Source organism: Giraffa tippelskirchi, chromosome 10 (genome assembly GCF_054371585.1).
Source record: "Giraffa tippelskirchi isolate mGirTip1 chromosome 10, T2T-mGirTip1v1.2.pri, whole genome shotgun sequence".
In the NCBI taxonomy this organism is placed as follows: domain Eukaryota; kingdom Metazoa; phylum Chordata; class Mammalia; order Artiodactyla; family Giraffidae; genus Giraffa; species Giraffa tippelskirchi.
The window spans coordinates 120,972,331-120,998,570 of NC_137284.1; the positions used below are offsets into that span (position 1 = coordinate 120,972,331).

The 26,240-nt window shown below is 47.0% G+C and overlaps 2 protein-coding genes across 2 annotated transcripts; one reads left to right on the forward strand and one right to left on the reverse strand.

Annotated features, from left to right (window-relative positions):
* Positions 1 to 1,653: 1,653 nt before the first annotated feature.
* IGFBP1 (insulin like growth factor binding protein 1) lies at positions 1,654 to 6,656 on the reverse strand. The gene is made up of 4 exons (XM_081531078.1): positions 6,175 to 6,656; positions 4,463 to 4,647; positions 3,197 to 3,325; positions 1,654 to 2,334 (listed from the first exon to the last, which is right to left on the reverse strand). The coding sequence occupies exons 1-4, from the start codon at positions 6,518 to 6,520 to the stop codon at positions 2,203 to 2,205; spliced, it is 792 nt and encodes a 263-aa protein (XP_081387204.1). The 5' UTR covers positions 6,521 to 6,656; the 3' UTR covers positions 1,654 to 2,202.
* An 11,164-nt stretch (positions 6,657 to 17,820) lies between these two features.
* CCDC201 (coiled-coil domain containing 201) lies at positions 17,821 to 25,215 on the forward strand. The gene is made up of 3 exons (XM_081531079.1): positions 17,821 to 17,974; positions 22,016 to 22,489; positions 23,547 to 25,215. The coding sequence occupies exons 1-3, from the start codon at positions 17,957 to 17,959 to the stop codon at positions 23,628 to 23,630; spliced, it is 576 nt and encodes a 191-aa protein (XP_081387205.1). The 5' UTR covers positions 17,821 to 17,956; the 3' UTR covers positions 23,631 to 25,215.
* Positions 25,216 to 26,240: the final 1,025 nt, after the last annotated feature.

Sequence of the window (26,240 nt, forward strand, 5' to 3'; positions counted from 1 at the left end):
GAGTCCCAAGCTCAGGAAGTAGGGGAGTGTTATCCCAATTTAGACCCATAGAGTCAAAAGCATGAAAACCAGGGAGAGGTTCCATTTGTACCTTCTTCCTCTGCTGGCTGTGAGGACTAAGAGCAGCAGCACTCCAGAACTGACACAACCACAGAAACCATCCTGTTAATAATGCTTATGGCCTGGATCAGACATGGAAGAGTTTCCAAACACTTCTGGGGCAGAGATCCTTCTGTCCCGCCAAGGAGATGTCCCCAGAGCCAATGCCCCTAGACACCTGTGTGCACCCATGAGACTTGCTGTTGTAACTACGTTCTCCACACATGCATGCACAACTTCTACCAGTGAACAGAGAGAGCTACCCTGTATATCAATAGGACTCACCCAAGAGAGCTGCTGAGAGGTTGCTGGAGAATCAGGGACACAACAACAAGAAAAGATGAGGTAGGGGCACTGAAATCATGAAGGACCCTTAACTCAGATTCCCCCACAAACGCCCATCAACTCCTGATTCGTTTGAGAGAAACCGGAGCTAGAAATATGAGACACTGGCCAGTTATGACTGATCCATGAGAGCATGTTCAAAAGCCTTGGAACTGGACAAGGCTGGGCCCCACATCTAAGACCATATTGATGCTTGTATAGTTTAACTGATACTTTCGATTAACCACCTAAACAAGGTGGATGAAAGCCCCCAACTTCGGTTGAGATGAGGACCTCTGTAGGCACTGCTGTGATGGTACCTTCAAGTTTAGAGTTGAGTCCTTTTAGTTTTGCCCAGAAGATACCTCCCGCATGTCATGGGAAGGGAAGTCCACCTTCCCCCAGCTCTGCTCCTGAGTCAGGCCCTCAAGCTGCGTCCTACAGGGGTCTCATGAGGGCTGAAGTGCTGAGAATGCTTCCATTGCCATCGTGGGATAATGGTGACCACGATGCTGTCCACTTTTACCAGGGTAGGATGAGGCTACGGTTGACTCACATCAGACTGACTGGTACATTTTAAATGTCATCATTTAAATGTCTGAGAGCTGAGTTCACAGGGAGCCCTGGGGACCAGGCAGACATGGGGCAGAGAGTGAAGGGGCAGACCCAAGATGGGGAGCCCAGACCAGGTAGGTACCCGGTGGGAGCCACTAGGAGGGATGAGATGCCTATCCAGGGGAGACAAGGAAGGAGCTGTTGGCAGCATCAGGAAAAGCAAGCAGAGAATAGTTAAAGAAAGAAAGAAATCCACAAAACAGAGGACTCACGCTGTGAGCTCAGGGCTTAGTCATGCAAACAGAGGGGCAAACAGGGTGCCATCATGGAGAACACCACTGGAGCCTGCAGAGGACAGAGTCTGGGCAGAGTCAGAGAACAGACAGGTGAGGGCGAGGTTAAGGAAGTGATTCTATCGTGCACTGAAGATGGGAGAAACCCTGGCCTATTTTCAAGAGGAAGGGGAAGAGCTAGTGGAGAGGTTAGGGCTCGCAAAGGGAGGGGTGCCCTGGGCAGCGGGAGCCCTCAGTGGGCAGAGCAGACCTGCCAGCTGTGGGAACAAGGAGCCTGCAGACTCTAATCACCAGTGCTGCCCAAGGAAGGGGCAGGATAGAGGACAGAAGGAATTCAGGAAGGAAGAAGACGTTAGGTTCAACCAATGTCCACGACAGTAGCAATGTTGCAGGGTGGGACATTTATTCCAATGTTTACACTGTGTTCCCATGTTTGGCAATATATCCAATGCATATTTTAATGTTTAATAACATCATCACATGTAATTTTGACTACATATTCAACATTTAAGTTTCCCTGCCAATTTACGCCAGACACGGTAAATAGAGTAAATCATTCTTACATGCAGCTTAAACATCCTCCATTGAACCACTTGAAAAAAATCATTGCTACTTGCTAGGCAGTATTTTCCTATGCTCTTTATGACAGAAGCACAAATCCCTGAAGAGCTAAGATACAAGTATTTACATACAACATGATGGGAAGTGTTTCATGATATATAAATTAATATGACACAAGTTACTGTGTAGAAAAAATAAATTTATGGTGAATAAATAAGCTACAAGTAATATGTGGAGTATAAAAAAGTAATTCCTACACATATATACATATACATCTCTCTATATAAAAGTGTGTGTGTATTTCAGAGTATAAATATACTATGTACTTAAATATTTCATGTGCAGGAATTCGATCATACTGCATCTGTTTTCAGTTCTGTAAGTTAAAATACTGTTGGCATTTGGGGTCCCCTCTGATGGCCACAGACCCCAAGATCCTCTTCCCACTCCAAGGGTAGACACACCAACAGAGGCCAGGCTCTCCCTCCAGCGACGTCTCACACTAAAAAGAGAAGGATCAAGGTCAAGAGCAGCCCCAGTGAAGCTGAGGGGGAGGGGGAGTTCCGTGCTGCCCAGCTGAGAACCAACCGTGAGCAACCCCCCCAAACTGGCCATGACCATGACTGAGGGCAAATCCTACACCACAACGGAGACAAAGGTCAAGTGCCCAGTGCAATAAAAATGTCAGGTGTGTGTTGAATGGTACAGTGTATGCACAACTGTTTGCTTCACAGCCCATACAACAGAGCTGCTGATCCCAGAGGGAGCCTGTCCGTGCATGGCAGACCTTCTCTGACAAATTCCTCATCTGTTACAAAGCACATCCTGGTCCTCAGTTTCCTCCAGAAATATTCACAGAATCTGGACTTCACTGAGTCCAAAAGGGCTCTTCAAAATTAGGTCTTGGTTTGTTTAATCTCATTTATTATCCAAGAAACAATGCTATTGTACTGAATTATAAAGTTCATTTATTTTCCTTTGTAGGGAGAAAAATGTGAGAGATGTCAAAACCGATAATCGTTTTCCTAAGTAGAGTTGTCCCCTTCCTCTCTATTATGGTGAGAAACTGAGATCCAAAACCTGAGGGGCATGTGAAGGTCCCCACCTGCTCAGATTTGCTGGATGATGGAGTAATGCTCAGCCCAGGATCCCTGAGGCTAGTGTCCCCCACTGACTGTAAGCACCAAGCTGATCTTCAGGCTCCCAGGGGCTAGTGACTCCTAGTCCCAGAGAGATGAGTCTTACATGATATGATCAGTTATGGGACTTCATGGTGCTTACTTGGAGCTGGACACCCTGTTCACTGAAAGACTGGCTTAGCAGAGGTGTGGGTAGCAGGGGCCATCCTGTGAGGATGCACATACCTGTTTGCTGTGATAGAATCCATTCTTGTTGCAGTTTGGCAGATAAAATTTGTAAAGTTTGTCTCCTGCCTTCTGCTGCTCCCTGGCTAATCTGTCCAGCACTTTGTAGAGTTCTCGCTGGCAGGGCTCCTAAAAGGATAAATTGACATTGGGATAAAGGACATTGTTCTGTCAGCCTAAAGTGGGGGCGGGGAGTGAATGCAGAAGGTTTTATGCGGGCTCTGAGCACAGGCCTGGACTCGCCTTCCCTGGGCCTCACTCTCTCACCTGTAGAAGAAGGGTGGCTAATCTCTGTCCTGAACTGTTAACATAGAAGATGGGAACCCCATGCCCTCCCCCCTGAACATTCGCTAAGCACTTAAAGGAGTCAAGAGCATCACTAACCCCCTGAGCTCTCCGACTCTCCTGCCCCTCCTCCCCACCATGGGTAATTCTGCCACAAGTCGTCTGGGCAGAACTTTGTGAATGGAGGACTTAATAACAGAGACTTCTAAATTTCGTACAACTTTCCTCTGCAAGGTTAGTTCACACAAGCCAAATTCATTGAGGATTAAAGCATTCATTTGAACAATCTGAAATAAGGATGAGCTTTTCTGTATTTGTTATCATTTCCAGATGAAACTCTGAAGTGCCTAGAAAACAGTTCAATCCTCCACTTTTCTGATTATGCCTGTTTGCAGAAGTGATTTTTGTTTTCACAAATGAACCCGTCACTCCAACTTTGATTCTCGGTCGCCCTCAAGCGGTAGAACTGAAAACAGGCACCAATTAAGATGCTACCGGGAGTCTGTGTTTAACGGGTACAGAGTTTTCATTTGGGAAGATGAAAAAGTTCTCAAGATGGACAGTGGTGACAGTAGCAGAATAATGTGAACGTACTTAAAGTCACTAGACTTTATACTTTAAAATGGTTAAAGGGCTAACTTTTATGTTATGAATACTTTAACACAATTTCTTAAAAGTGGGGAGGAAGATATGACAGGAGAGGAAGATAAGAACAGCTTAGTTCTCTTTAGACACTGCTAGTCTGACACCCTTATTTTAGAGATGAGCTCAGAGACATGAAGTAATGCATCTAAAGTTGCACAGCATGGACTGCATTTTCTTTCTATCCAGCAGGTTCCTTTGTTGAAAGCTTAGCAAAGCTAAGCTGAGAAATGTCTGCTAGGCTTTGGGGAAGAACGTGCTTGTCACCAGGGCTCAGGACCAAACTGGCAGGGCCCAGCAGGTTCAAGCTAGAGGTTTCACCTGCTTCAAGGGTCTCACCTTCCACTTCTTGACGTCACTGATCTCAAGACCCTTCAAGCTCTCATAATTACTGATGGCATTCCAGAGGATGGGCAGGTCCTCACTGGACTCGGCCATCAAGTGGAAATTGTCCAGAAGCTGCTCCTGAGTTATCTCTGAGCTCTCCGGGGACACATTCTCTGGGCTGGTGGTGTCCTTTGTATCTGAAAATGGAAAAACAAAAACCCATGAGCCCCCCTCACCAAAGCATCTGCACTTGTGACCCCCTGAAGTTGCTCCCCTTCCCACAAAACCAAATGGGGATGGGATGGTCATACTCACCCAGAGTTTTGCCTACTTCCTCTTTAAAGGAACTTTTAGTGGTTTCTGGGTAGAGGGGTAACCCAACAGCAATACCAAAGGCAAGAGTGCCCTGTGATTCTGCTTCTAATGTAGCCAAATGCACATTTGTCAAAGCCTGGGAAGAGCCCTGAGAAAGCCATGGATTACAGTTCAAATGGAGACGGAAATGGCAACCCACTCCAATATTCTTGCCTGGAGAATCCCATGGACAGAGGAGCCTGGTGGGCTATAGCCCTTGGGGTTGCAAGAGTCAGACACGCTTAGCGACTAAACCACAATTCAAATCCTCACCCCACCCTCTTATTTCCCATCCATAAAATGGGCATTTTAGTAATTCCCTATGAACAGGTGGTAGGGTTCATTCAGAGGTCGGGTCTAGACTGCAGTTCTACTCTCTTCTTTTCCAGGGACTCTGCCTTCCCACAGTCAAAGTGACTTCTTTGTAACCCTGGGAAGAGGAGAGAGGGTCACCAAATTTCATGCAGAGTCCTAAGGTTTGGGTTTGGTACATGGACAGAATGATGAAGAACTGGCTCTCCTGAGGGTCTCCCCTGGAGTGGGGGTGCCCTATCCTTTGAGGGCCACGGAGATGACTCCATTTCATTGACTCTGAAGGCAGAGAATCAGAAGAAAAACCGTCTCCCCTCCAACAGATCCCCATCAGGACAAAAAGCCACAGAATGGCTCCAAGAATCACAGAACCACACTGGACACGCAGCTGCCAGGACAGAGAGGTAGGGAGAAAGGGTAGAAGAGGGGGTATTTTCTCTGCTTCCCACTACAAATAAATCACTGCTAAATTCAGGAAAGCTCTAATTGTCAAATTCTGAGCAGGCGGCACACATATCAAACACCGTTTTTCTAGGGCAATGAATGAAAGTGAAGTTTTTAACCTAAACTTTCACATTATGTTCTGTAAACATCTGATAAACACGTAACGTCTGCACAGGACGTATATTATAAAGAACATTCCAAACACTTCCCAGGAGGCCAGCAGGAGGGGCTCCCACTGCAGGCCTTCCCAAAAATGGCAGAGAGGAGAGCCAGGGGCACTTGGAGTGGCATCCACTGCCTGGGCATCCCCATCGCCTCCCTCCTTTCTCATGTCCAGGTTTCTATACATCAGTGGGCTGCCAAGCGGGGGTCTGGTCTCCCTCCCCAACTCTCCCACCAAGTCTCCCTAGTCCTGAGCGCACCTGCAGGACCACACAACAATAGGGTTCATCTGGGCGACTTAAAATCCTTTCCCCTTCCACATTTTGGCTGCAAGCTCTGAGCCTGGCCGGGTTTGCTCTCTACTGGCTTTAGTGGAGCACCCTTCCCTGCCTTGCCCCAGCCTCCCACCCCATCTGTCCCGGGGAGGGACCCAGGTGAGGAGACGGTGGTACCTGTGGCCTCATCGCTAGGCGTGGTCATGCAGGCGCCCTGGCCGCGGGTGAGGGCGTGCAGGGGCCTCGGCTCCCCCGGGAGGGCGCGGCAGCTGAGCCCGAGAGCGCAGCGCGCAGTGGCCACGCCGCATGCGGCTCCGAGAGGCAGGGCACACATCGGGCAGCAGCCGCAGCCCGCGGACCGGGTGAGTTCCGGGCACGAGGAGGGCACGGGCGGGCAGAGCGCCAGCCTCTCGGCGGAGCAGGGCGCACAGCGCCAGGGCTGGGGAGCGCCAACCGTCGCGCCGAGCTGAACGGCCAGCGATAGCAGAAGCGGCCAGGCTCGGATAGCAAGGACTTCGGGCATCGCCAGTGGTAGGTGGCAGACAGGAGCCGGCGCTCGCTGGGCGGTAGGGGCGGCTCTGTTGGCGGATGCTGCCTGAGTGGTGGGGGTGGCGCAGGAGCGGTGGCCGATGCTCGCTGAGCACCGCGTGCGCCTTTTGAAGGGTGCGGGCTGGGCCACCTCAACCAGCGGTTAATGATTGGCAGCGCCGCGTGCTCGAGGGCAGTGTTCAAAATAAACTTGTTTTGTTTGTACGTGCACAGCCCTGCGCAAACCGTGGATGGAAGGAGGACAAACGGTCCACGTTTCAGACTGTGTTTGTCCTGTTTTTAAGGTTCAGACCTGGAGCCAAAGTGCAATTCCAACCAGGAGCGCACGGTCACATGAAGGATGGCGCTTGCTTGTTTTGTTCAAGGGACATCTTCAGGTTGAGCCTGCCAATGATCCCTGGACGACCTAGGGAAAGCAGGAGAGATGAGCTGGGCAAGGCCAGCCCACTGGCCTATTTTCAAGTGGGGAAATCAAGGCCAGGGCAGAGGAAGGAAGGAGCGCTTTGAACCTAGGTCTTTGAAAGCCCTGTTTCTCTGTGGCAAAGCCGGAACTGTTTCTGCCTCTGCAGGAAAAAAGACCAACAGGCCCCTTAATTGCTGTCTTGAGAGCCTTTCTCAGGAGGAAAGAAGGAAGAAAAGCCCTCCCAGGGCTGATGCCAAGCTCTGCAGCCTCACCACAGCCCCCAGAGCCCAGTTAACAGAGCTTCCAGCGGGTAGAGGGACTCAGAGCCATTAAGAGAAGGGCTGAGGACTTCCCTGGTGGTCCAGTGGTTAAGACTCTGCACTTCCAATGCAGAGGGCACCTGTTCTGTCCCTGTTTGGGGAACTGAATTCCCACATACTGCATGGTGTGGCCAAAAAAAAAAATTTTTTTTTAAGTTAAAAAAAGAGAGAGATAGACAGGGCCGAGGCTAAGGAGCTGAGTGCAGACCCCAGCTTCCTCTGCCTTTCAGCCTCAGATCAGATTTTTATCAGGAGTCGATGATCATGGCTTTCTCTTTCGTTAAAATTCCTGTCTCTAGATATCCTCTTAGATGGAAAGAAAAATGTCACTGTAACTTCAGAGACAGTGAAAAATGGGCCTGCTCCCATCCAGACACCAGGCACTCTCTCTGGCACCCAGTCCTTGGAAACCAGGTAGCTATTGACAAGAACAAGGCAGTTCTATATTTACTGAGAGAGAAAAATCTCCAAGGTCTGTAAGATCAGGCAAGTAAAATTTACAAGTGAAGTAAAAATAGGAAGGTACAGAATATGCTATTGTTTGTGCACAAATAAGTAATGTGAATGTGTGTGTCATTGTGATTTTAAATGTATGGACTATTTTGAGAAGAATGTGTAAGAAATTGGCCCGCCTTGCAGGGGAAGATGTGAAATTAGGCGACTGAGGAAGAGACCGGTCTTCCCTTCACACTCTTTTTTAACCCTCTGGATTCATATTATCTGGTAAATACTACATTATTTGGTATAATCAGGTCCTGACATTATCAGTTATATTATCTATCTCGGGAATCGTGTTTGCTAAGTCACTTCAGTCGTGTCCGAATCTGTGCAACCCCATGGACTGTAGCCTGCCAGGCTCCTCTTTCCGTGGGATTCTCCAGGCAAGAATACTTGAGTGGGTTGCTGTTTCCTTCTCTAAGGGAATCTTCCCAACCCAGGGATCGAATCCATACCTCTTACATCTACCTGCATTGGCAAGCAGGTTCTTTACCACTAGCACCACCTGGGAAGCCCCATCTCAAGAAGAACCAAGTTAAAATTAATTTACTAGATCTTGTTCCAGCCGCTTCCTTGGCTCTGTGGCCCTCACCGAGTTACTTGCCTTGTGTTCTGCCACGACTATATCAATAAATTGTCACACACACTTCTCCTTGCCGCCAGCATCTCCTCAACAACAATAAAATTAAGGTTGGTGGGAAAAAAAAATTGCAATTGGAAGTTCACAGTCATTTTGGTCATATTTTTACAGTTGCTGGTTCAGGAGCTGACAACAATTCTGAGATCTTTAACATCATTGTTGAGGTAAGTTCCTAAAGGATTTTGTTTCCCCCAAAGAATCTGTGCTCTGAATTTTCTCTCTGACCTCCTCAATGTAGAATCAGAGTGCCCACGTGAAACCTATTTCCAAAGCAGGATTAGAAACACAGACATTGAGAATGGACATGTGGACATAGTGGGGAAGGTGGGATGAATTGGGAGGCTGGGATAATAGGAACCTGCTCTAAAGCACAGGAAGCTCAGCTTGGTGCTCTGTGATGACTAGAGGGGTAGAATGCCGGTAGGGTGGGAGAGAGGTCTAAAAGAGAGGGGATATATGTATGCATATGGCTGATTCACTTCATTGTACAGGAGAAACTAACATGACATTGTAAAGCAATTATATTCCTTCTTTTTTTAAAGAAATGTTTTCTTAATGACATACATGAAAGAGAGAATCATACAGTAAATATCTGGGGCCCGCCTACTGTGTGCCTGGCAGTTTGTCAGCCCCGGACAGTTCACCCAGTTGTGCATTTGCCCCGTGAGATCCCTCCCTCCCTCTCTGAGGTCTCAGTCACCCTGCACGTAGTGGAAATTCCTTGGAAATTCCTCTCCTGGCTGATCGATTTCCCAAACATTCCCCTGGCTTGCCTCATAGCAGCAGTAAACCAAACGGCCATCAACCCAGAGAGACAACTCTCCCTACTCCCAACCCCACCAACACGAATGGACAGGGCCCTTCCTCGAGGCCTGTGCAGGCCATTTGTCCCTCTGTCCTGTGAGGATGAGCTGCCCTCCCCTGGCAGGTCGAGAGATGGCTGCTCCTGTGCTCATTTCTGGGTGCATTCTGGATGCCACATCCCCTGCCCACTGGCCGGCATCCACAGCTAGGACAGGCCTTCCATGTCCCCCGTGGTCTGACTCCCAGGGTCTGGCCTCTGTTAGCATGAGGAGGCACTCCTGCTAGAGGCCCTGAGGTGTAGAGTGGGCCAAAGAGGGAACCCTTCCTTAAGTGTTGTAGCCTTGGAACCTCAACCCACCTCCCATCTTCTCAGCCCTTCAGACCCCTGCTCATTTTCCAGGCTTAAGGTCTCCCCTCCCCAGATTCATGGAAAAAAAAATTGCTGTCATATTTTCATGACTTTCTTCTTGCTGTTCTCCATGCTCAAATTTTCCTCACGCTACCACTCACATCTCCCTATCACCCTCATCTTCATGGCATTAGTCCTGCTCTTCCTGACACCCAGAACTCCTTCCTGCCCCTTTTCCATCCTCCAGGGCCCACCTGAAGCTCCTTTCCCCTGAGAAGCTTTCTGGGCAGCTCCCAGGTAAAACGAACTGCCCCCCTCTGCACTTCCATAGAATGTGACAGTGGGTTACAGGGATACCAAAGAGCTACATAAACCTGCCTTTACCTGTGTGCCTCCTGCCAGACTGGGTGGGCGGGGGACAGGCTCCCAGAGGCCCCTGCCCCATCCATACCTGGGACACTAATAGGTGGCCCAGCCCATCCTCCCAAGGACTGTAGAATCCAACAGCCAGGCTCGACTGGAGGCAGGGCATGGAAAACAGGGAGTGGTGGGGGAATGGGGAGCTGTGGCTTCCTATATGTGCACTGTGTGTATCTGGCACCCAGCTGTGCTTGCCAGAGTTGTCAGGGGTCCTCCCCAGGAGCCCTAGAGGTAGGGCTTATCGCACCAGCAGGAGGGAAGCCCCCTTTGCCCAAATCAAAGCTGTTCATGCCAAACCACATAGAGACATTTGATGTAAGAAAGGGTCAATACTGTCTGTGCCTGGAAGGGCAACTGGGAGTGTATTTGTGGGGGACAGGGGTGAAAAGCAGCTTTGAGGGTACATGTAGGAAGTTTTCAGAGCTGGCTGTGGAATTTGTATTTTATCAATTAAGCAAAATGCCGAAGATGCCTTGCAGTCCACTTCCCTATCCGCCATTGTAAACTTTCTGCCTGCAGAGGAAAGGAAACCACTATTCCAATTGCAGAAAAGCAAAGGAGCTCACATAATCCGGGCAGTCTTTCCATGTGGCCCCAGGAGATAGGACCTGAATGGGACTGCACACAGTGTCTTTGCTGATCATTTCATAATGATTTACAGCACACCATCTCTGGTTGCAGCTCCAAGAACCCAACTCTGAGAGTTTCATCAGCCCCTAACAGGCAGGCATGGGAGCCCCCCAGCAAGCCCGCCTGTGCTGACACTTTGGATTTCATGTCCAGCATATTGTGTAACCTCCCTGGGCCTCAGTTTCCTTGTCTGCAAAATGGGGATAATGCAGAGGCTGGCAGAGTCAGCCCTGATCAAACGTAAGCTGTCACCACCATTCTCCGCTGCTGCGTGTATTCACAGAGCAGAGGCTGGGTACTCCCTGAATGATGAAACTGTGCGGGGCCTTCTGTCACCCACTGTTTCCAATTCTGCCTTCACACAGCGTGCTGCTTACTCACCAGCAGCCGGAAAATTGGGCAATCTCTGCTTTGAAAAACAATGCAAAGATCAAGGGCAAAACCAGGCTTTCAAAGGGAGAGAGCGCTGCAATCCAGGGGATCCTCGAAGGGAAGTTGTTTTTAACCTAGGGGAAAAAAAACAAAAAGACGTTCTGTTGTGTTCCCAATCGATTGACACACCGAATGATGTAAATCTTGCAAAGGCTTGGCCTGCTGGCCAGCTCCTAAGCGATGAAGGGCACCGCTCCACAGACTGAGGACAAGTCTACTCCCCCAGCTAGTCAAAGTGGAAAAGTAAACCTTGCTCTTGTCACATCAACACAGCCCAGATCCCAAACACAGGAGCTCAAACAGAGTGCCCAGGCAGGGCCAGTGCCCAGGGGCCCCGTGGAAAGACCAGGGTTTACTCTGCTTTGGCAGGCCACCCACCCTGCATTCCCGTTTAGGGTGCCATTGAGGCTGCAATACAAGTGCCAGGCACATGAACGGTGTTCAAAGGTGATCATTCCCCACCCTCCTCCTGCACCAGAGGCCTCAGTCGTGGTCTAGACCAGTCTTACGTCACCTGAGTCTGGATAAAAATGCTTATTCTCAGGCCTCACTCAGACACTAACTCAGAACCCCTGTGGTGGGGGCTGATCCTCTGTTTTCACAAGCTCTCCAGGGGACCCTGAGGCTCATTTAAGTTTGATGGCACAGGTTTAGAAGACTCCCGGCATCCCACTCCCACTCAAAACCACCCCATGAGAAGCTAGGAATGGAAAGTTCTGGGGAAGAGGCAAAGGATAGAACGTTGCTGGACGCGGGTGGGGTGAGCTGCATGGGGCTATGGAGAGATCTTGGAAGGACCCAAGAGACCTGAGCCCTCTGATCTCAGTATTACTGCTCAGCGCAGACAAACTGTGTGAGTCATTTCCAGCAAGACTTCGCTGCCCCATGTACAAAGGAAGAGTCTGTCCCAGGCCCCTGCATGAGCTGTGGGAAATGGGTAGCCTCTCTGCTACATTAGGCATCATATTGTGTGGTTAAGGGTTGATGGTCATTTCTTGGTGATGAGGCCTGTGGTTACATAGATGGATAAAGTGTCCATGACTTCTATGAGTAGGACAGGCTGCTGCACCAGACTGGCCCCATGACATCCCTCAGTAGGTCTACCCTCCCCAGTTGCCCACACAAAGACCTTGATATGTCTATGGGCCCATCAGTCAACCTCAAACATTCAGGATCTCCCTCACCAAACCCCATCCAACCAGCCCAAGGGCAGCAGGACCTCTCCCACACACACAATGTGGCAACAATGTAGTGTTTTACTCATGCCTACCAGGCATGAGGTTGCACAAGTCTGCTAATTCTCTGACCTGGGCAAAGGGCAGGGACCCTGGGCAGAAAAGTAGGGGACGGCCTCCTACATTACAATCTCTAGCAGTTACCCACATTAAGTGTGTACATCACAGGGGGAGGGGTCTCAGCCACATCAGAGAGTGAACATCTGTGGGTGCCCTTACCAGGAGTAAATAAGTGTTCTTTTGCTCCACACCATCTTCATCAGTTGTTATTGTCAATATCTGGATTTGGGTCATTCTAATAGTTGTGTGGTTGTATCTCTTTGTCGTAATTTTCATTCCCCAGATGAACTATGAAGTGGAGCATTTTTCTCAAGTGCTCAGTTGCCATCTGTTTATCTTCTTTGTGGATGTGTCTTGTAAGGCCTTTGACCATTATTAATGAAGTTGTTTTCTTATTTTTAAGTTTTAAGGGTTCCTTTAGCATTTTATCTAACAGTCCTTTATTAGATTTGTCTTTTGCAAATATTTTCTCCCTGTCTGTGGGTTTTCTCCTCATTCCCTTGACATTTACTTTCTCAGATCAAAAGTTTTTAATTTTATTGAAGTACTGCTTACGAATTTTTGTTTTCATGTATCATGTGTTTAGTGTTGTACCTGAAAAAGCCATCACCATATCCAAGGTCATCCAGGTTTTCTGCTAGGTCATCTTCTAAGAGTTTATAGTTTTGCATTTTACATTTAGTTCTGTGATCAATTTTGAGATAATTTTTGCAAAGAATGTAAACCTGTGTCTAGATTTTTTATTTCTATTTTTTTGCTTGTAGATGTGTAGTTGTTCCAGCACCATGTGTTGAAAAAATTATCCTACTATATTGTATTACCCTTGTTTCTTTGTACAAAACCAGTTGATATTAATGGGGCTCTACTTTGGACTCCCTAAACTTCTGCATTGCCTTGTTTGTCTATTAATTCAATACCACACTCCATGCTATAGATCTATACATTTATATATATTATAATCTGTTTACTGTAGATTTATAATAAATCTTGAAGTCATGTAATGTCAGTCTTCCAACTTTGTTCTTCATCAATATTGTGTTAGCTATTCTGAGTCTTTTTCCTGTCCATATAAAATTTAGATCAGTTCATTGACATCTACAAAGTAACTTAGTGATTTGATTGGGATTGTCTTGAGTCCATAGTTGAAGTAGGAAAGAACTGACATCTTGACAATATTGAGTCTTCCTATCCATGATTAAGTTCCATTATTAAATTTATTAAATCATTTATTAAATTTTTCTTTAATCTCTTTCATCAAAGTTTTGTAGTTTTCCTCATATAGATCTCGTACATATCTTGTTACATTTATACACAAGTATTTCATTTTGGGGGATGCTAATGTAAATGGGTGCTTTGTTTTTAATTTCAAATTCCATTAATTTATTTCTGTTATCTTCAAAAGGGACTGACTTTAGTATATTAACCTGTATCCTGCAACCTTGCTAAAATGACTAATTAGTTGCAGGAATCTTTTTGCTGATTCTTCCATATTTCTTTTTCCTAGATTGCCATGTCAGTCTGCAAATAAACCCAATTTGAATTCTTCCTTCCCAAACTGTACACTTTTATTACCTTTTCCTGTCTTACTGCATTACCTAGGACTTCAAGTATACTGTTGTAATGTAATAGTGAAAGGGGTCATCCTTTCCTTGTGCCTGCTCCTATTGGGAAAGCTTTGAGCTTCTCACTACTAAGTATGACCTAGCTGTAGTTTGGAGAAGGCAATGACACTCCACTCCAGTACTCTTGCCTGGAAAATCCCAAGGACGGAGGAGCCTCGTAGGCTGCAGTCCATGGGGTCGCTAAGAGTCGGACACGATTGAGCGATTTCACTTTCACTTTTCACTTTCATGCATTGGAGAAGGAAATGGCAACCCACTCCAGTGTTCTTGCCTGGAGAATCCCAGGGACGGTGGAGCCTGGTGGGCTTCCGTCTATGTGGTCGCACATAGTCGGACACGAGTGAAGCGACTTAGCAGCAGCAGCAGCAGCTGTAGTTTTCTTGTAGATAGTCATCAATAAGTTAAGAAAGCTCCCTTTTATTTTTAGTCTACTGAGTTTTTATCATGAATCAGTGTTGGATTTTGTCAAATGCTTTTTCTGTGTCTATTGGTACTATTGTGTGGTACTTCTTTAGCCTTTTATGTGATAGAGTACATTAATTTTAGTGTTGATCCAGCCTGTATATCTGGGGTAAATCCTATTTGGTCAAGTCATATGATTCTTTTTAATACACTGTTGGATTCAATTTTCTGGTATTTTGTTGAGGATTTTTGTTTCTATGTTAATGAGAGACATTGGTCTGCAGTCTTCTTTTATTGTAATGTCTTCATCCATTTTTGGTGTTATGGTAATGCTGGCCTCATAGAATGGACTAGGAATTATCCCCTCTGCTTCAATATTCTATAAGATTATTATAGAGAATTGGTATAACTTCTTCCTTAATTGTTCAGTAGGATTCTATGTGGGCCTGGTTGAAGAGAATTCTGGCATTTTCTCTTTGCAAATTTGAATTATATTAAAGCAGTATCTGTACTTATTTATTAATGAACTTTATGGATTTTATTCTCCTCCTATTATTGTAAAGTGGTACTGTACAAACAGTACCAGATATTAGCCTCTTATTTGTAACCTGGAGTCAAAGGCCACCCTGAGAATATTGGTTGTGTAGAAACTGTACTAAGAATTTATGTGTTGAGTATGGAATTTTAAACTTGACAGACCACAGGAGTAGACCCGAATAAGTAAAATATGTATTTCGCTCCCAGGTTCTGGACACAGGAGGTCCAGCATGCCATGCAGAGCCACAGGAGAAGCACCAGAGTGGCCAGGAGGTAGAGAACAGGAGCAAGGGGGAGATCAAGGCCATGGCCTTTACTGGGGTCTCCTTGGGAAAGGCAGGGCAGGGCAGGGTGAACAGCTTAGGATTGGTTAGTTTGAATAATGCTAGTGGCTTTAAGGTAGAGGGGTGGCCTATGGTTGCCTGGTACCTGGCCCTGGGATGACTAAGGCAGAAGAATTTTGCTTCCAGGGAAGCACAGCCCAGATAGAATAGGCCTGGCTCTGGACTGATCAGTTCTTATATCAAAAACATGCCCCTGGATGAGCCCTTTTCTACCCAAGAAGGGCCAATATCTCCCCAGCCAGTAAGTTTCTAAGATGCCAAAACATCATCCTATGCAGAAAATAAAAATACATATTATACAATACAGAAACAAGAGGTAATTCATCATGCTGAAGTTCAGAAGAGGCAGCAATGTGAGGTGCAAATGGAAACCACCAATGGAGGATAACAACTGTAACAGCATGGACAATAGTTATGCTGACTCATGACCGTTGCTGAGGATTTACCACATGCCAAGCGCTATACTGAGGATTTTCTACACATGATCAGAACACACCATGGGGTGACTCTCATCCTGGGCCTTCACCTTCAAAATGACCAGACCCAAGCTCTGAATCAGCCCTTCTACACCAAGAGCATTATTTATACCTATAATGCAGGTTTCAGTGTGGCAGACTAGCAGGCATGTGCATGCCTGTAACTTGTACTTGAATCACACTTGAGTTCAGCCTCTCCAGGTCCTTGCCTACACAGTGAAAGGAATCCGGGTTCTGGGATACTGAACCTCTGAAGGTCAACACAAGGAATGTACTGGGCTGTGGGCAAAGATGAGGAGCTTGGAGACTGTGGGTCAGCTGCTGCCATGGGCCAGGCTTGGAGCCCCTGTGGGCCCTTTGAACATGCCCAGATCCCCATGTTTCTCCCCAGAGGGCTCCCCAATGTCATAGTGAAAGGCACCTCTCATAGGTGACCCTGTGTGCTAGACTAATGCGACTCTGGATACACACTGCAGATTTCACAATGTTTTTATTCACAAACACAAACAGAAGAGGCTTACATTATGCTCAAAGCAGTGTACCTAAGTGCCATGAGGTCAGGAGGACCCTAGGGGTGTACCAGTGCAGCAACAAAACATTGACCCAGATCTCAGGACACTGGGATGGTGTCCAGGCAGCCCCTACCTTTTTCACTCCGGGACTCTGGGCAAACCTTTCCCCTCTGCAGCCCTCAGTTTCCCCATCTGGAAAATGATCCACTGTACCAGGTGAGCTTTATTTTTTTAATTATTGTTTACTAATTTACATGGTTTTTTTAGAAAAATATAAAATGGATTTAAATATTAAAATTTACTTATTATGCTGACACCTAGATATTACCAATGTTCCCATGTCCACGAATCTCTTTTTGAATGTGTGTGTGTGTGTGTGTGTGGCATGTATTGTGTAATTTTAAAATGGGATCATATTTTACTATCTGTTCTACAGCATTTTTTCACTTAATATATTACGAACATTTTGTCTACAGTGTGTATTTACATCCACAAGCATATGTGTGTGTACATACATGCACATGGACGCACATATGTTGAAACACAGATTACTGGCTGCAGAGCATTCCTTGTCCTTGGATGTGTGTGCACTTCTGTCGGGGTTCTTAAAGACAACACTCCACAGATATAACAGAAAATGTACTTGGTCTGATTGCTTCCTGGTGCTCCTATAAGGGCCTTCCCCTGTGGCTCAATGGTAAAGAATCCGCCTGCAATGCAGATGACGCAGGTTCGATCCCCGGGTCAGGAAGATATCCTGCAGGAGGGCTTGGCAACCCACTCCAGTATTCTTGCCTGGAGAACCCCATAGGCAGAGGAGCCTGGCAGGCTACAGTCCGTAGGGTTGCAAAGAGTCGGACACAACTGAGCAACTGATGATGCAGGCATGCGTGCTCCTGTAAATGGAACTGCTCCGTCAAAGGCTGAGCATGCTCTCAAGCCTTGCATCTAGCTGACCTGCCCTCCAGAACGGCTGTGTCCACTGAGAGCCCCAGCAGCACGGTGAGGAGGGCTCCCTTCCATTGCCCACAGCACTTGAATCTGAAGCGCTTCTTCAGCTGTGATGGTCTGTGCTAACAGGTGGGGAAGAGTTCCCTGGAGAATCCTTGTTTCTGACAATCGCCTTCAGCACTCTAGGGTGCCTCCAGGATTCAGAGATCTCAGAACATTAGGAAAATTATGACCTCAGACATTGCCTAAATTTATAGACAAAGGAAAAAACAGTGACAACATCCACCCACCCAAAATCACACAGTGACTTACTGGCAAAGCTCAGATGGATAACACTTTTTAAAAATAGAAGATTAGTAGCAAGGGCAAGAGGGTTGCCATGTCTTTGGTCTCAGTGCCTTAGGGGACTAAGTTGTAATGATGATCTCCACTCCTTTGAGGAAGTTGATAAACCATTTGGCACGTAGTGAGAGCGCCACGCTTGGCCCATTGTTGGGGGCCGTCCCCAGGCACCCGTGGGCCCTGACTTCCTGAATTAGGACACACAACCCAATGGACACAGAGGCAGTGGGCCAGGTGGAGACCCTCAAGGCTCAGGGCCCGCCCCCCCCCCCCCCCCGAGCTGCCCTGCGCCTGCGCAGTCATCAACGGAAGACTGCGCACAGGTGGGCTCCTGCACACCTGTGTGGGCCTGCAGCACCGACACCGCGGGTAGTTCAGGGCGCAGGGGCTCTCCGAGAGCACTGCAGGCGTCTGGTCCCCGCTGGGAAGCAGGATGGAGCGTGGGGCGAAGGTAGGCCAGGGCATGATGGGGATCAGTTTAGGAGTGAGGACTGGAAAGGGGGGAGAGGCGGGTGCGAGGAGGCAGGGTCGAGGTGGGGCGGTGGGGCGGGAGGCTTCTGAATGTGTCCAGGGGCAGGTAGGGCAGGGCAGGATGGGGCTGGGGGTGGGAGAGTGGCGGGGCGCTTGAAGGAGGTAGGAGTGGAGGGGTGCTTCAGGGGGCCGAAATAGGAATCCCCGGCTCCTGTCGCCGCTGGAAACAGCCGCGGAGTCCTGCCTGAACTCCAGGTTGGTCAGACAGGCCCTGAGCTAATATCAGGGGGCCTCCTGGTCCTTGTCCGAGGCGCTACACGACTTCCCTGGTCCAGAGACACCTGTCCACTTTTCTCCCCCCGCCAGCGACCTGTGCTCAAAGCCCTGACTTGCCTGGGTACCACACCCAGGGCACCATCCCAGAGACATCAGAGGGGATTCCCCTGTTCTGTCACACACTCCCTTCTGCTGTCCCCTCCCCACTCCTATGGGGATGTCCAGGTGGCTCGCTAGTGGTGAAGAATCCTCCTGCCAATGCAGGAGAGGTAAAAGACGTGGGTTCCAACCCTGGGTTGGAAAGTTCCCCTGGAGAAGGAAATGACAACCCACTCCAGCGTTCTTGCCTGGAAAATTTCATGGACGGAGGAGCCTGGCGGGCTGCAGTCCACAGGGCTGCCAAGAGTCGGACATGACCGAGTGACATCCCCTCTCTGGGGAAAGCCTGGAGGCCAAGGGAATCAATGGGAGACAGAGGGGAACCCGGGTATTGCCTTGTCCCAGATGCAAAATGGAAATCAGGGCAGCAGAATTGAGTAACAGGCCCCAGGTGAAGTTCAAAACCTGACCTTCATAACCCTGTATTTTGGCTCCAGTGGCACCAGCTGACTAAGGAGCCCTCAATCACCGCCCCCCCAAAACCAGGGATTTTCTTGGGATTTATGAGTTTCTGTGTCTCTTCACCAGACAAGTAGGGATTTCTTTTTCCTTTTTCCTTTGTAAATAGGTAACACAGACCCCTGGTTTCAAAATAAAAAAACATAAACAAGTACACAGTGACTCCCATCACCCTCTGTCCACCCTTATGTTTACACCATAAGTAAACATCATGTTTTTTAGCCTCTTCTAGAACTTTCTTTTTTCCTCAGTTTGTACAAAAGAATTCTACCTAAAACAAAGAGATCTTTCCTTGTCAGTATATTTAAAACATTGTATATAAAACACTGTTAAAGGTCCTAGCATATTTATCCTTTAGTTTGTCAGTTTTTTCCTAGGTGTTAGAAAGATTAAGCCCGTATTTATCTCTTCTGAAATTTGTGGTTTACCTATTCTACTTAGTATATCATCTTTTTAAAAATTATATTTAGTTTAACTTTTTCTTTTTTATGCCTTCTGTATTATGAGATAGTTAGAAAGCCTTACTTCTGACAAATTTACAGAGAAATTCACCACCATTTCCTTCCAATACTTTCACAGCTTTGTTTTTTTACATTTAACTCTTATATCCATTTGGAATTTATCATGATGAATGATGTGAATAAGAATCCAACTTTGTTTCAGATTTTTTTAATTACTCTTTTTCTAATAATCTATGAATTTTTAAAGAGTATAACATTCAATCCCTTGTAATTTATTTTATGTAAGGCATGAGGTAGGGGCATGATTTTACCATTCTTTTTTTTTTTTCCCAAATGGCCAACCAGGCAGAAAACATGTAATGAGAAAAAGATCTCTTTTCCCTACTCCTTTGAAATCCCATTTTTTTCCCATATGATGTTCTCATATGTATGACTAGGAGATCATTTTTGTAAAACAATACTTTTTTTATCTGTAAGCTTTGTGTATAAATATTTGTAAAACAATACTAAATCATTTTATCTGTAAACTTTCAATATGTTACAATATAACTGTATTCAAATTTCCAAAATTGAATTATTGGTTCTTTTTTCACTTTCATAAATAGGTTAGTTAAAAGTAGCTTTTATTAATAAAAAATATCTCTCCTTGAAGTTTCTCTTTTGTGAAAGTCCTAATCTTCCCCCTCACCCCACATCTTTATTCTGAGATCTTGGTCCCTGTTTGAAGTAGGAAGACTTCGTCTCCTTTCACAGGTGCTGATTATCTTCCAAGGGGTTTATATGATTTCTTTTTCTCCTTGATCTAGCAGGGGCTAAAAAAAGGAAAGTGAATTATCATCACTACTTCATTTCTGTTTCTCCTTGTTTCTCCTTGAATTTTGCTCTGTGAATGTTGATGCTATACTATCTGGTACAAAGATAATTATAAAAGAAAAATTTTAACTTTTATTTTTTATTATACTGTACTTTTGTGGTCTTGATGTATTAATGTATTCTGCCATGAATTCGGCCTTTTCTGATATAAATAGTGAAGTCCCTCCATTGTTTCATCCTGCTTTGAAACTTTCTTGAGCTTCTGATCTTTAGTGCATCCTACTATATACAGTGTGAAGCTGGATTTGTGTTCTAATCCAATCTGAGAGTCATTGAATAGGTGAGTTTATTCTAGATGTAGCAGCTGTTTGAACTTTACTCCACCAAACAAGATAGATGGTAAATAAATGAAAAGATGTTCACTATCATTAGACATTACAGAAATTCAAATGAAAACTACTATGCAAATTAGATACCACTACTCATATATTAGAAATACTGAAATTTAAAAAAAAAATTAAAAACCAACAGTACCAAATGTTGGTGAGGATATGGAGGAACCAGAACCCTCCCGTGCTGCCAGTGGGATGGAAGATTGGCACAGCTGCTTTGGAAGACAGGTTGGCAATTTCTGATGCCAACTCGATTCTCTGGAGTGAATCCTATGTTTCAGGTTAATAAGAGTTGCTGCTGCTGCTTAGTGACTTAAGTCATGACCGACTCTTTGTAACCCCATGGACTGGGCCCGCTAGGTTCCTCTGTCCATGGGATTCTCCAGGCAAGAATACTGGAGTTTATTGCCATTTCCTTCTCCATGGTATCTTCCTGACCCAGTGATGGAACCCAGGTTTCCTGCTTGGCAGGCAGATTCTTTGCCACAGAACCACCTGGGAAGCCCTAGTTAGAGTTACAATAATCCACTTCTAAGGGTTTTTGCTAAATGAATCAGTGTTCAAAAGGACCCCAAGGGCTGCACAGTAGACCCTGTGTAAGTGATTGAGATCAGCTCGTCCTCCCAAGGGAGGGAGCACTTCCTCCCTGCTTTCTGGCCCAGCTTGAGGTATCTTGATGGGTAAAACCAGGCATCCCCAAATGTGGGCTTCACCAGCTCTGGTCCACAACTCAGCCCTGCTGCTTACCTGCTTCCAGTCACTCACCCCACCTGAACTTGACTTCCCCTCAGTTCCTGGGTGATGATTACACCCACCTTATAAAAATACTGTAAGAAATCCAGGAGAACAGATTGTGCAAGTTCCAACACACTCCATGGATTAAATGTTTCCATAGGAAACCCTCTCTAGGCTGTATTTTCAGCACCTCTGATGGTTTAATCAAGGGTTTATTTTGGAAGAAGAAAAGTGGCCATGATGAAATCACGACCAATGGGTTTGGGATTGGGATATTATCAAGATTTTGAGAAAACATCCTACCCCACTCTCAGCACCCATGCTCGCCCAATGTGATTGCATTTACATACAAAAAACTGCAATTTTGCTTTTTCATACTGAGTTTCAAGGTTAAGATGATTTCATTGACATTTCAAACTTTTTTCTTAAACATTATCTAAAAGTCATCTGTTTTTCAGTCTTAAAAAAAAATCTTTTTGATGGATGCTTAACATTTTAATAAAGAGAAAACTAGTAAAAAGGCAGACAGAGTACAAGGGTGGTCTTCTCCTATGCCAGGTTTCAGCTTAGTGCTGGAGGCTCCCCTCACTGGGGAAGAACTGGAGGGCCTGCTTCATGGTGGTCACACCTCAGGCAAGTTCCCCAGGGGCTTGGTGCCCAGCCCAAGGCTCTCCCTGGCTGTGACTGACCTTCTGGGACGCTGACCTCTGTGTGTTGTTTTGACAGGATTCTCGGTTGAGCTTCCCTGAAGATGAGAACCTTTCTTCCGTGACAAGACGGTCATCCCTGAGGTGGGCCCTGAAGCACAGCACCCCAGTGGGAGCTGCCCTCAGCTGGCACTCAGGGTTACAGGGCGATGTCCCCAGCCACCAGGAAAGGGGCCCTGCAGGCAAGTCCCCGCGACCTGCACGCTCCTCCTGGGACCTCCTGTCATCCCCAGGAGGGCTGAGTCTCATGGCCTCCTTCAGAAAGAGGCGGCTTTCCACCATTGAGGCCTCTGAAGTGTCCAGTGAGCAGCTCAGATCCAACTCAGACCCCTTTGATTTTGAGGAAGACCCGCCCGTGCCAGCCTCAGTCACCCAGCAGCAGCAGCAGGGCAAGTCCCCACCAGCAAGGAGATCGCCACCAAACTTGAAATTGCCCGGGATCCGGGACACCCCCAGGAGGAGGCCTCGGGACCTGAAGAAGCTGGCTGCTGTGGTAGGACCTGACCCGACCCAACCTGACCCCAGCCCATCCCCCAGAGCTTGGAGTCCCTGCCCAAGGCTCCCCTGGAAGGCAGCCTGGTGACAGTTGAGAGAGGAAATGCTGCTCTTTCCTCACTGATGAGTCATGTCCTGGGCATCATGAGGTCACCAGGACTGAAGGAGACCATCCAGCCCGGGGCCCTGCCTGTACCCACCCTTCCCCAACTCTGAGGGGTCCCCATGACCCCACAAGAAGGACTTTCACTTGTGGTGCCTCCCACAGTTCCCATGCACTCCTCGAACTCCGTAGCTCACCTATCAGCCTTCCCAGGGCCCTGGGGATGGGGGTTCGGGGGGATGGAGTGGAGTCCCTGGAAAGCCGCTCTCTCTGTCCTCCTCTCAGCTGTGACTCCTCTGAGATCCAGCCCTCACACCACATACCACCAGATCAGGCTAAGACATCTGAACTTTTCCCACTGTGTTTCTACGTGCCTCTACCTTGTTCAGCAGCCTGAATCATCCCACCCCCATCTTCTCTACCTTTTTCAGCAGCCTGAGGCATCCAACCTCCATCCCACTGTCCTAGGGGCCCTTCCGCCTTTGCCTGCCCTCAGCCGCCCTGGAAGAGCCCCTAGAAAACACAGCAGGAAAATGGCCTGTCTAGACAGCCTCACACAATCATCTGCAAGTGCCCACCCCACCCCTCACACTTTTGCCCACGCCTGGCTGATCCCTCCTTGTTCATATCTCCTTCCCCACAACCTCTTTCTGCCCTTGTCAGACCCAGATTCTGGGGTCCTAGCTCCCTCCATTCACTCACATACCTGCTTGTCCTCACACTGGGCTCAGTCCCCTGGGGTCTGACTGGCTCCGTCATGGGGTCATAGTGCCTGGCATGCAAAGGCTGGCCAGGTTAGCTTTCACTTGTGAGTCCTGCATGGTGCCCAAGAGCAGACCCACTTGAGGGCCTTGAAGTCCTGGATGGGCACTTGCTTTTCCTACCCAGCTTGTCTCTGGCAAAGATCAGTGTTCTTACAAGGTCAACCTCAGAGATGCCTTTCTGTTAACAGACAGAGCGAGTGAGGCAGTGGGAAATCCAACTGCTTCAGAACATCGAGGAGGCCACCCAGCACGAACTCACCATCGATGACTAGTGAGTGCTCAGCCCTGGGCCCAGGACGCAGCTGTGCTCAGGAGCTCCTGCCATGGCCTGACTTACTCATCTGTCCGTCCAACCATCTGTATGTCTGTAGACCTTCCTCAGGACTTGCCCTGGGTCCGACCTTGCCCTCCATTGTGCCTCTGGGTGGGGTAGGAAGAACTGACTGATGATCTTGTTACTCAGATTCCAAACATGATTCTCAGAGTCCCCAGCAGAGATGAAGGGATGGAGGGGGGCAGGTGTGGACAGGGGAGATGGATGCCCCAGGGCCACCCTGGAGTACCCGGAGATGAGATATGTCTTCTTCCCACCCACCCTACCTCCTTCCCCAGCACAGCCAGGTGAGTCTGAGATACTAGGATGACACAGTGTAGGGAACAGGACCAAGTTTAAGGTAATGACCAGGTTGCTAGGCAGCCAACTCTGCTTGAGGGACAGTTCTTCACACCTAGCAGGCTTTGAACACCACTCCAGGAAAGACCAGAGCAGTGGCTCTCATTTGGGAGATATTCTGACAGTTTGCGGGTGCTGGTTTGTTTGGTGGTGTTGGGAGAGGAATTTAACCCCCTCCAGTAGCATGGGCCACCTCCTGCCCCGTCCTTTTCTAGAGCTGAGCTCACTGCCTCACTGCTTAGGATAAGGATCCCACCAAAGGGCTGGAAGGTGTACATGACCCTCATACTGTAAGGAAAACGAAGCAGGGTACCCGGGGCACTTTGATCAACACAAACCTAGCAGCAACCTCCCAATTCCAGATGTCTCTGACACTTGTCTGTTAGTGGACACATTATGGTTACCAATATAGAGATAGTTTTATTCTTGCAAATACTTTCATCCCTCACTTTACCTTAAAAAAATGTTTATTTTCTGCCTTCTAAAAACCAAAGATTGCTTATGTTTTCAGTGCCATCCTGCGCACCTCCACAGCCCCTCCTCCAGGCCAGTCCTAGGTGACCTGGCTCTTCTCAGGGACACAGATAAAGCCTATTGCTAGAGCAGACTCCAACAGGGCACCCTAAACAGAGTCTCAGGCTGGCCAGAAATGACAGGAGACAGGACATGGCAGGTTCCAAGGGCAGGCAAGGTCAAGGATAGCCTAAGACAAAAAAGAAAGGCTTACTCTGGAGCTGCTGGGTGGTTGGAGGGCCTTCCAGATCAGGATGGTGCTGCCTGGAGAAGCCTCCATTTGTGCAGAAGTTTTGAATAAAGAAGGAATAATGGAATTCTTCATGAAATATTAGATGCAGGCTGTGGGCTGCAAGGATGAGATAGTTACTTCAAATGTCATTTGTGGATGTTCATATATATATGTAGTAAGAACTTATTTACTGTGTATTGCATTTAAACATTTAAGTTTTATGAGCTAGTTCCTCCTTTATAGGCTGGCTATTTGAAAAGTTCACTTTTTCTTTTTTTATAACAATTATCAGATTATAGAAATAAGTTGATACTTTTGTAAAAATGTAAGAAGCAGAAAAACTGACTTTAATCAAATAACATGGAGATAAACACTGCAATGTAATTCAGCCCACCTTTATTATTAAACATAAACTGTTTTCATGAGAACTGTTTCCAAAGCCTGTGTCTGATGCAAAGTGATTCTGATGTGTAACCAAATGACTTTTCTCTCTCTTCATCTTTTGAAAAATTCCTATTGAGAATGAGTCCAGGAAGGAAGGAAAAATAATGCCGGGACTGTGGGAAAACTTGTTCTTGAAAGATTGGGAATTACAGGTACTCAGGAGAAAGTTTTACCCATGAGATAAATTCCTAGATACTTTACATTGAGTTTTCTCTTGTTGACTGAAAAAAAGCACAACCTAAAAGTTGACGGTTGTTTTATTCTGCAGATTTACTGAGGACTTAAGCCCACTATACAGCCTCTCCAATCACTCTGAGAGACTGTTTCTAAGAGGTAAAGGAGGAGCCAGAATATATTTGAGTCTAGGGGGGACGAGGGGGAAGGGTAACATAAAAAAGGTTACTGCTAATTAAAGAAACAGACATTTCAAGTTAAAGCTTTTAGTGCTTTTCTATGTATGAGAGATGCAAGAGTCTGGACTCCTTGAAGTCATTCCTTTGATCTGCATCTTAGCTAACAAAATCATTTGTTTACTGAAATGGCAGGTGACATTCTTAGTCCACACTCTCAAGTATTAACAAAACAGATTCTTGACTTCCCTGGCAGTCCAGAGGTTAAGACTCTGCGCTCCAAATGCAGGGGGAGTGAGTTTGATTCCTGGTCGAGGAACTAAGATCTCACATGCCACACAGTGTGGCCAAAAAATAAATTTAAAAAAGATTTTTTTAAAAACCCAGGGATTTCCCTGGTGGTCCAGTGATTAAGACTCTGAGCTCCCAGTGCAGGGGGCACAGGTTCGATCCCTGGTTGGGGAAGTAAGATCCCACATGCCATGCGGTTTGGCAAAAAAAAAATTCTTATACAATTGGAGTATATGTAACTATCTGTAGGCTCTCTCCTTAAAGTGTTTAAAGTGCAAGTCTTGTGAATATTTCACAAATAAAACACAGATTGTGAGTATGTTCCATCCACGGGAGGGCGCTGGTGGGAAGCAGATGAAGCCTGTGCTGGCCAGCAGTC

Coding starts and splice junctions, on each gene's coding strand:
- IGFBP1 (XM_081531078.1), bottom strand. CDS start 6,520: ATGCCCGAAGTCCTTGCTATCCGAGCCTGGCCGCTTCTGCTATCGCTG. Junction 3,326..4,462: donor GTGACGTCAAGAAGTGGAAG/GTGAGACCCTTG, acceptor TTATCCTTTTAG/GAGCCCTGCCAGCGAGAACT. Junction 2,335..3,196: donor GATTCTATCACAGCAAACAG/GTATGTGCATCC, acceptor TTCTCTTTTTAG/TGTGAGACGTCGCTGGAGGG.
- CCDC201 (XM_081531079.1), top strand. Junction 22,490..23,546: donor TGAAGAAGCTGGCTGCTGTG/GTAGGACCTGAC, acceptor TTCTGTTAACAG/ACAGAGCGAGTGAGGCAGTG.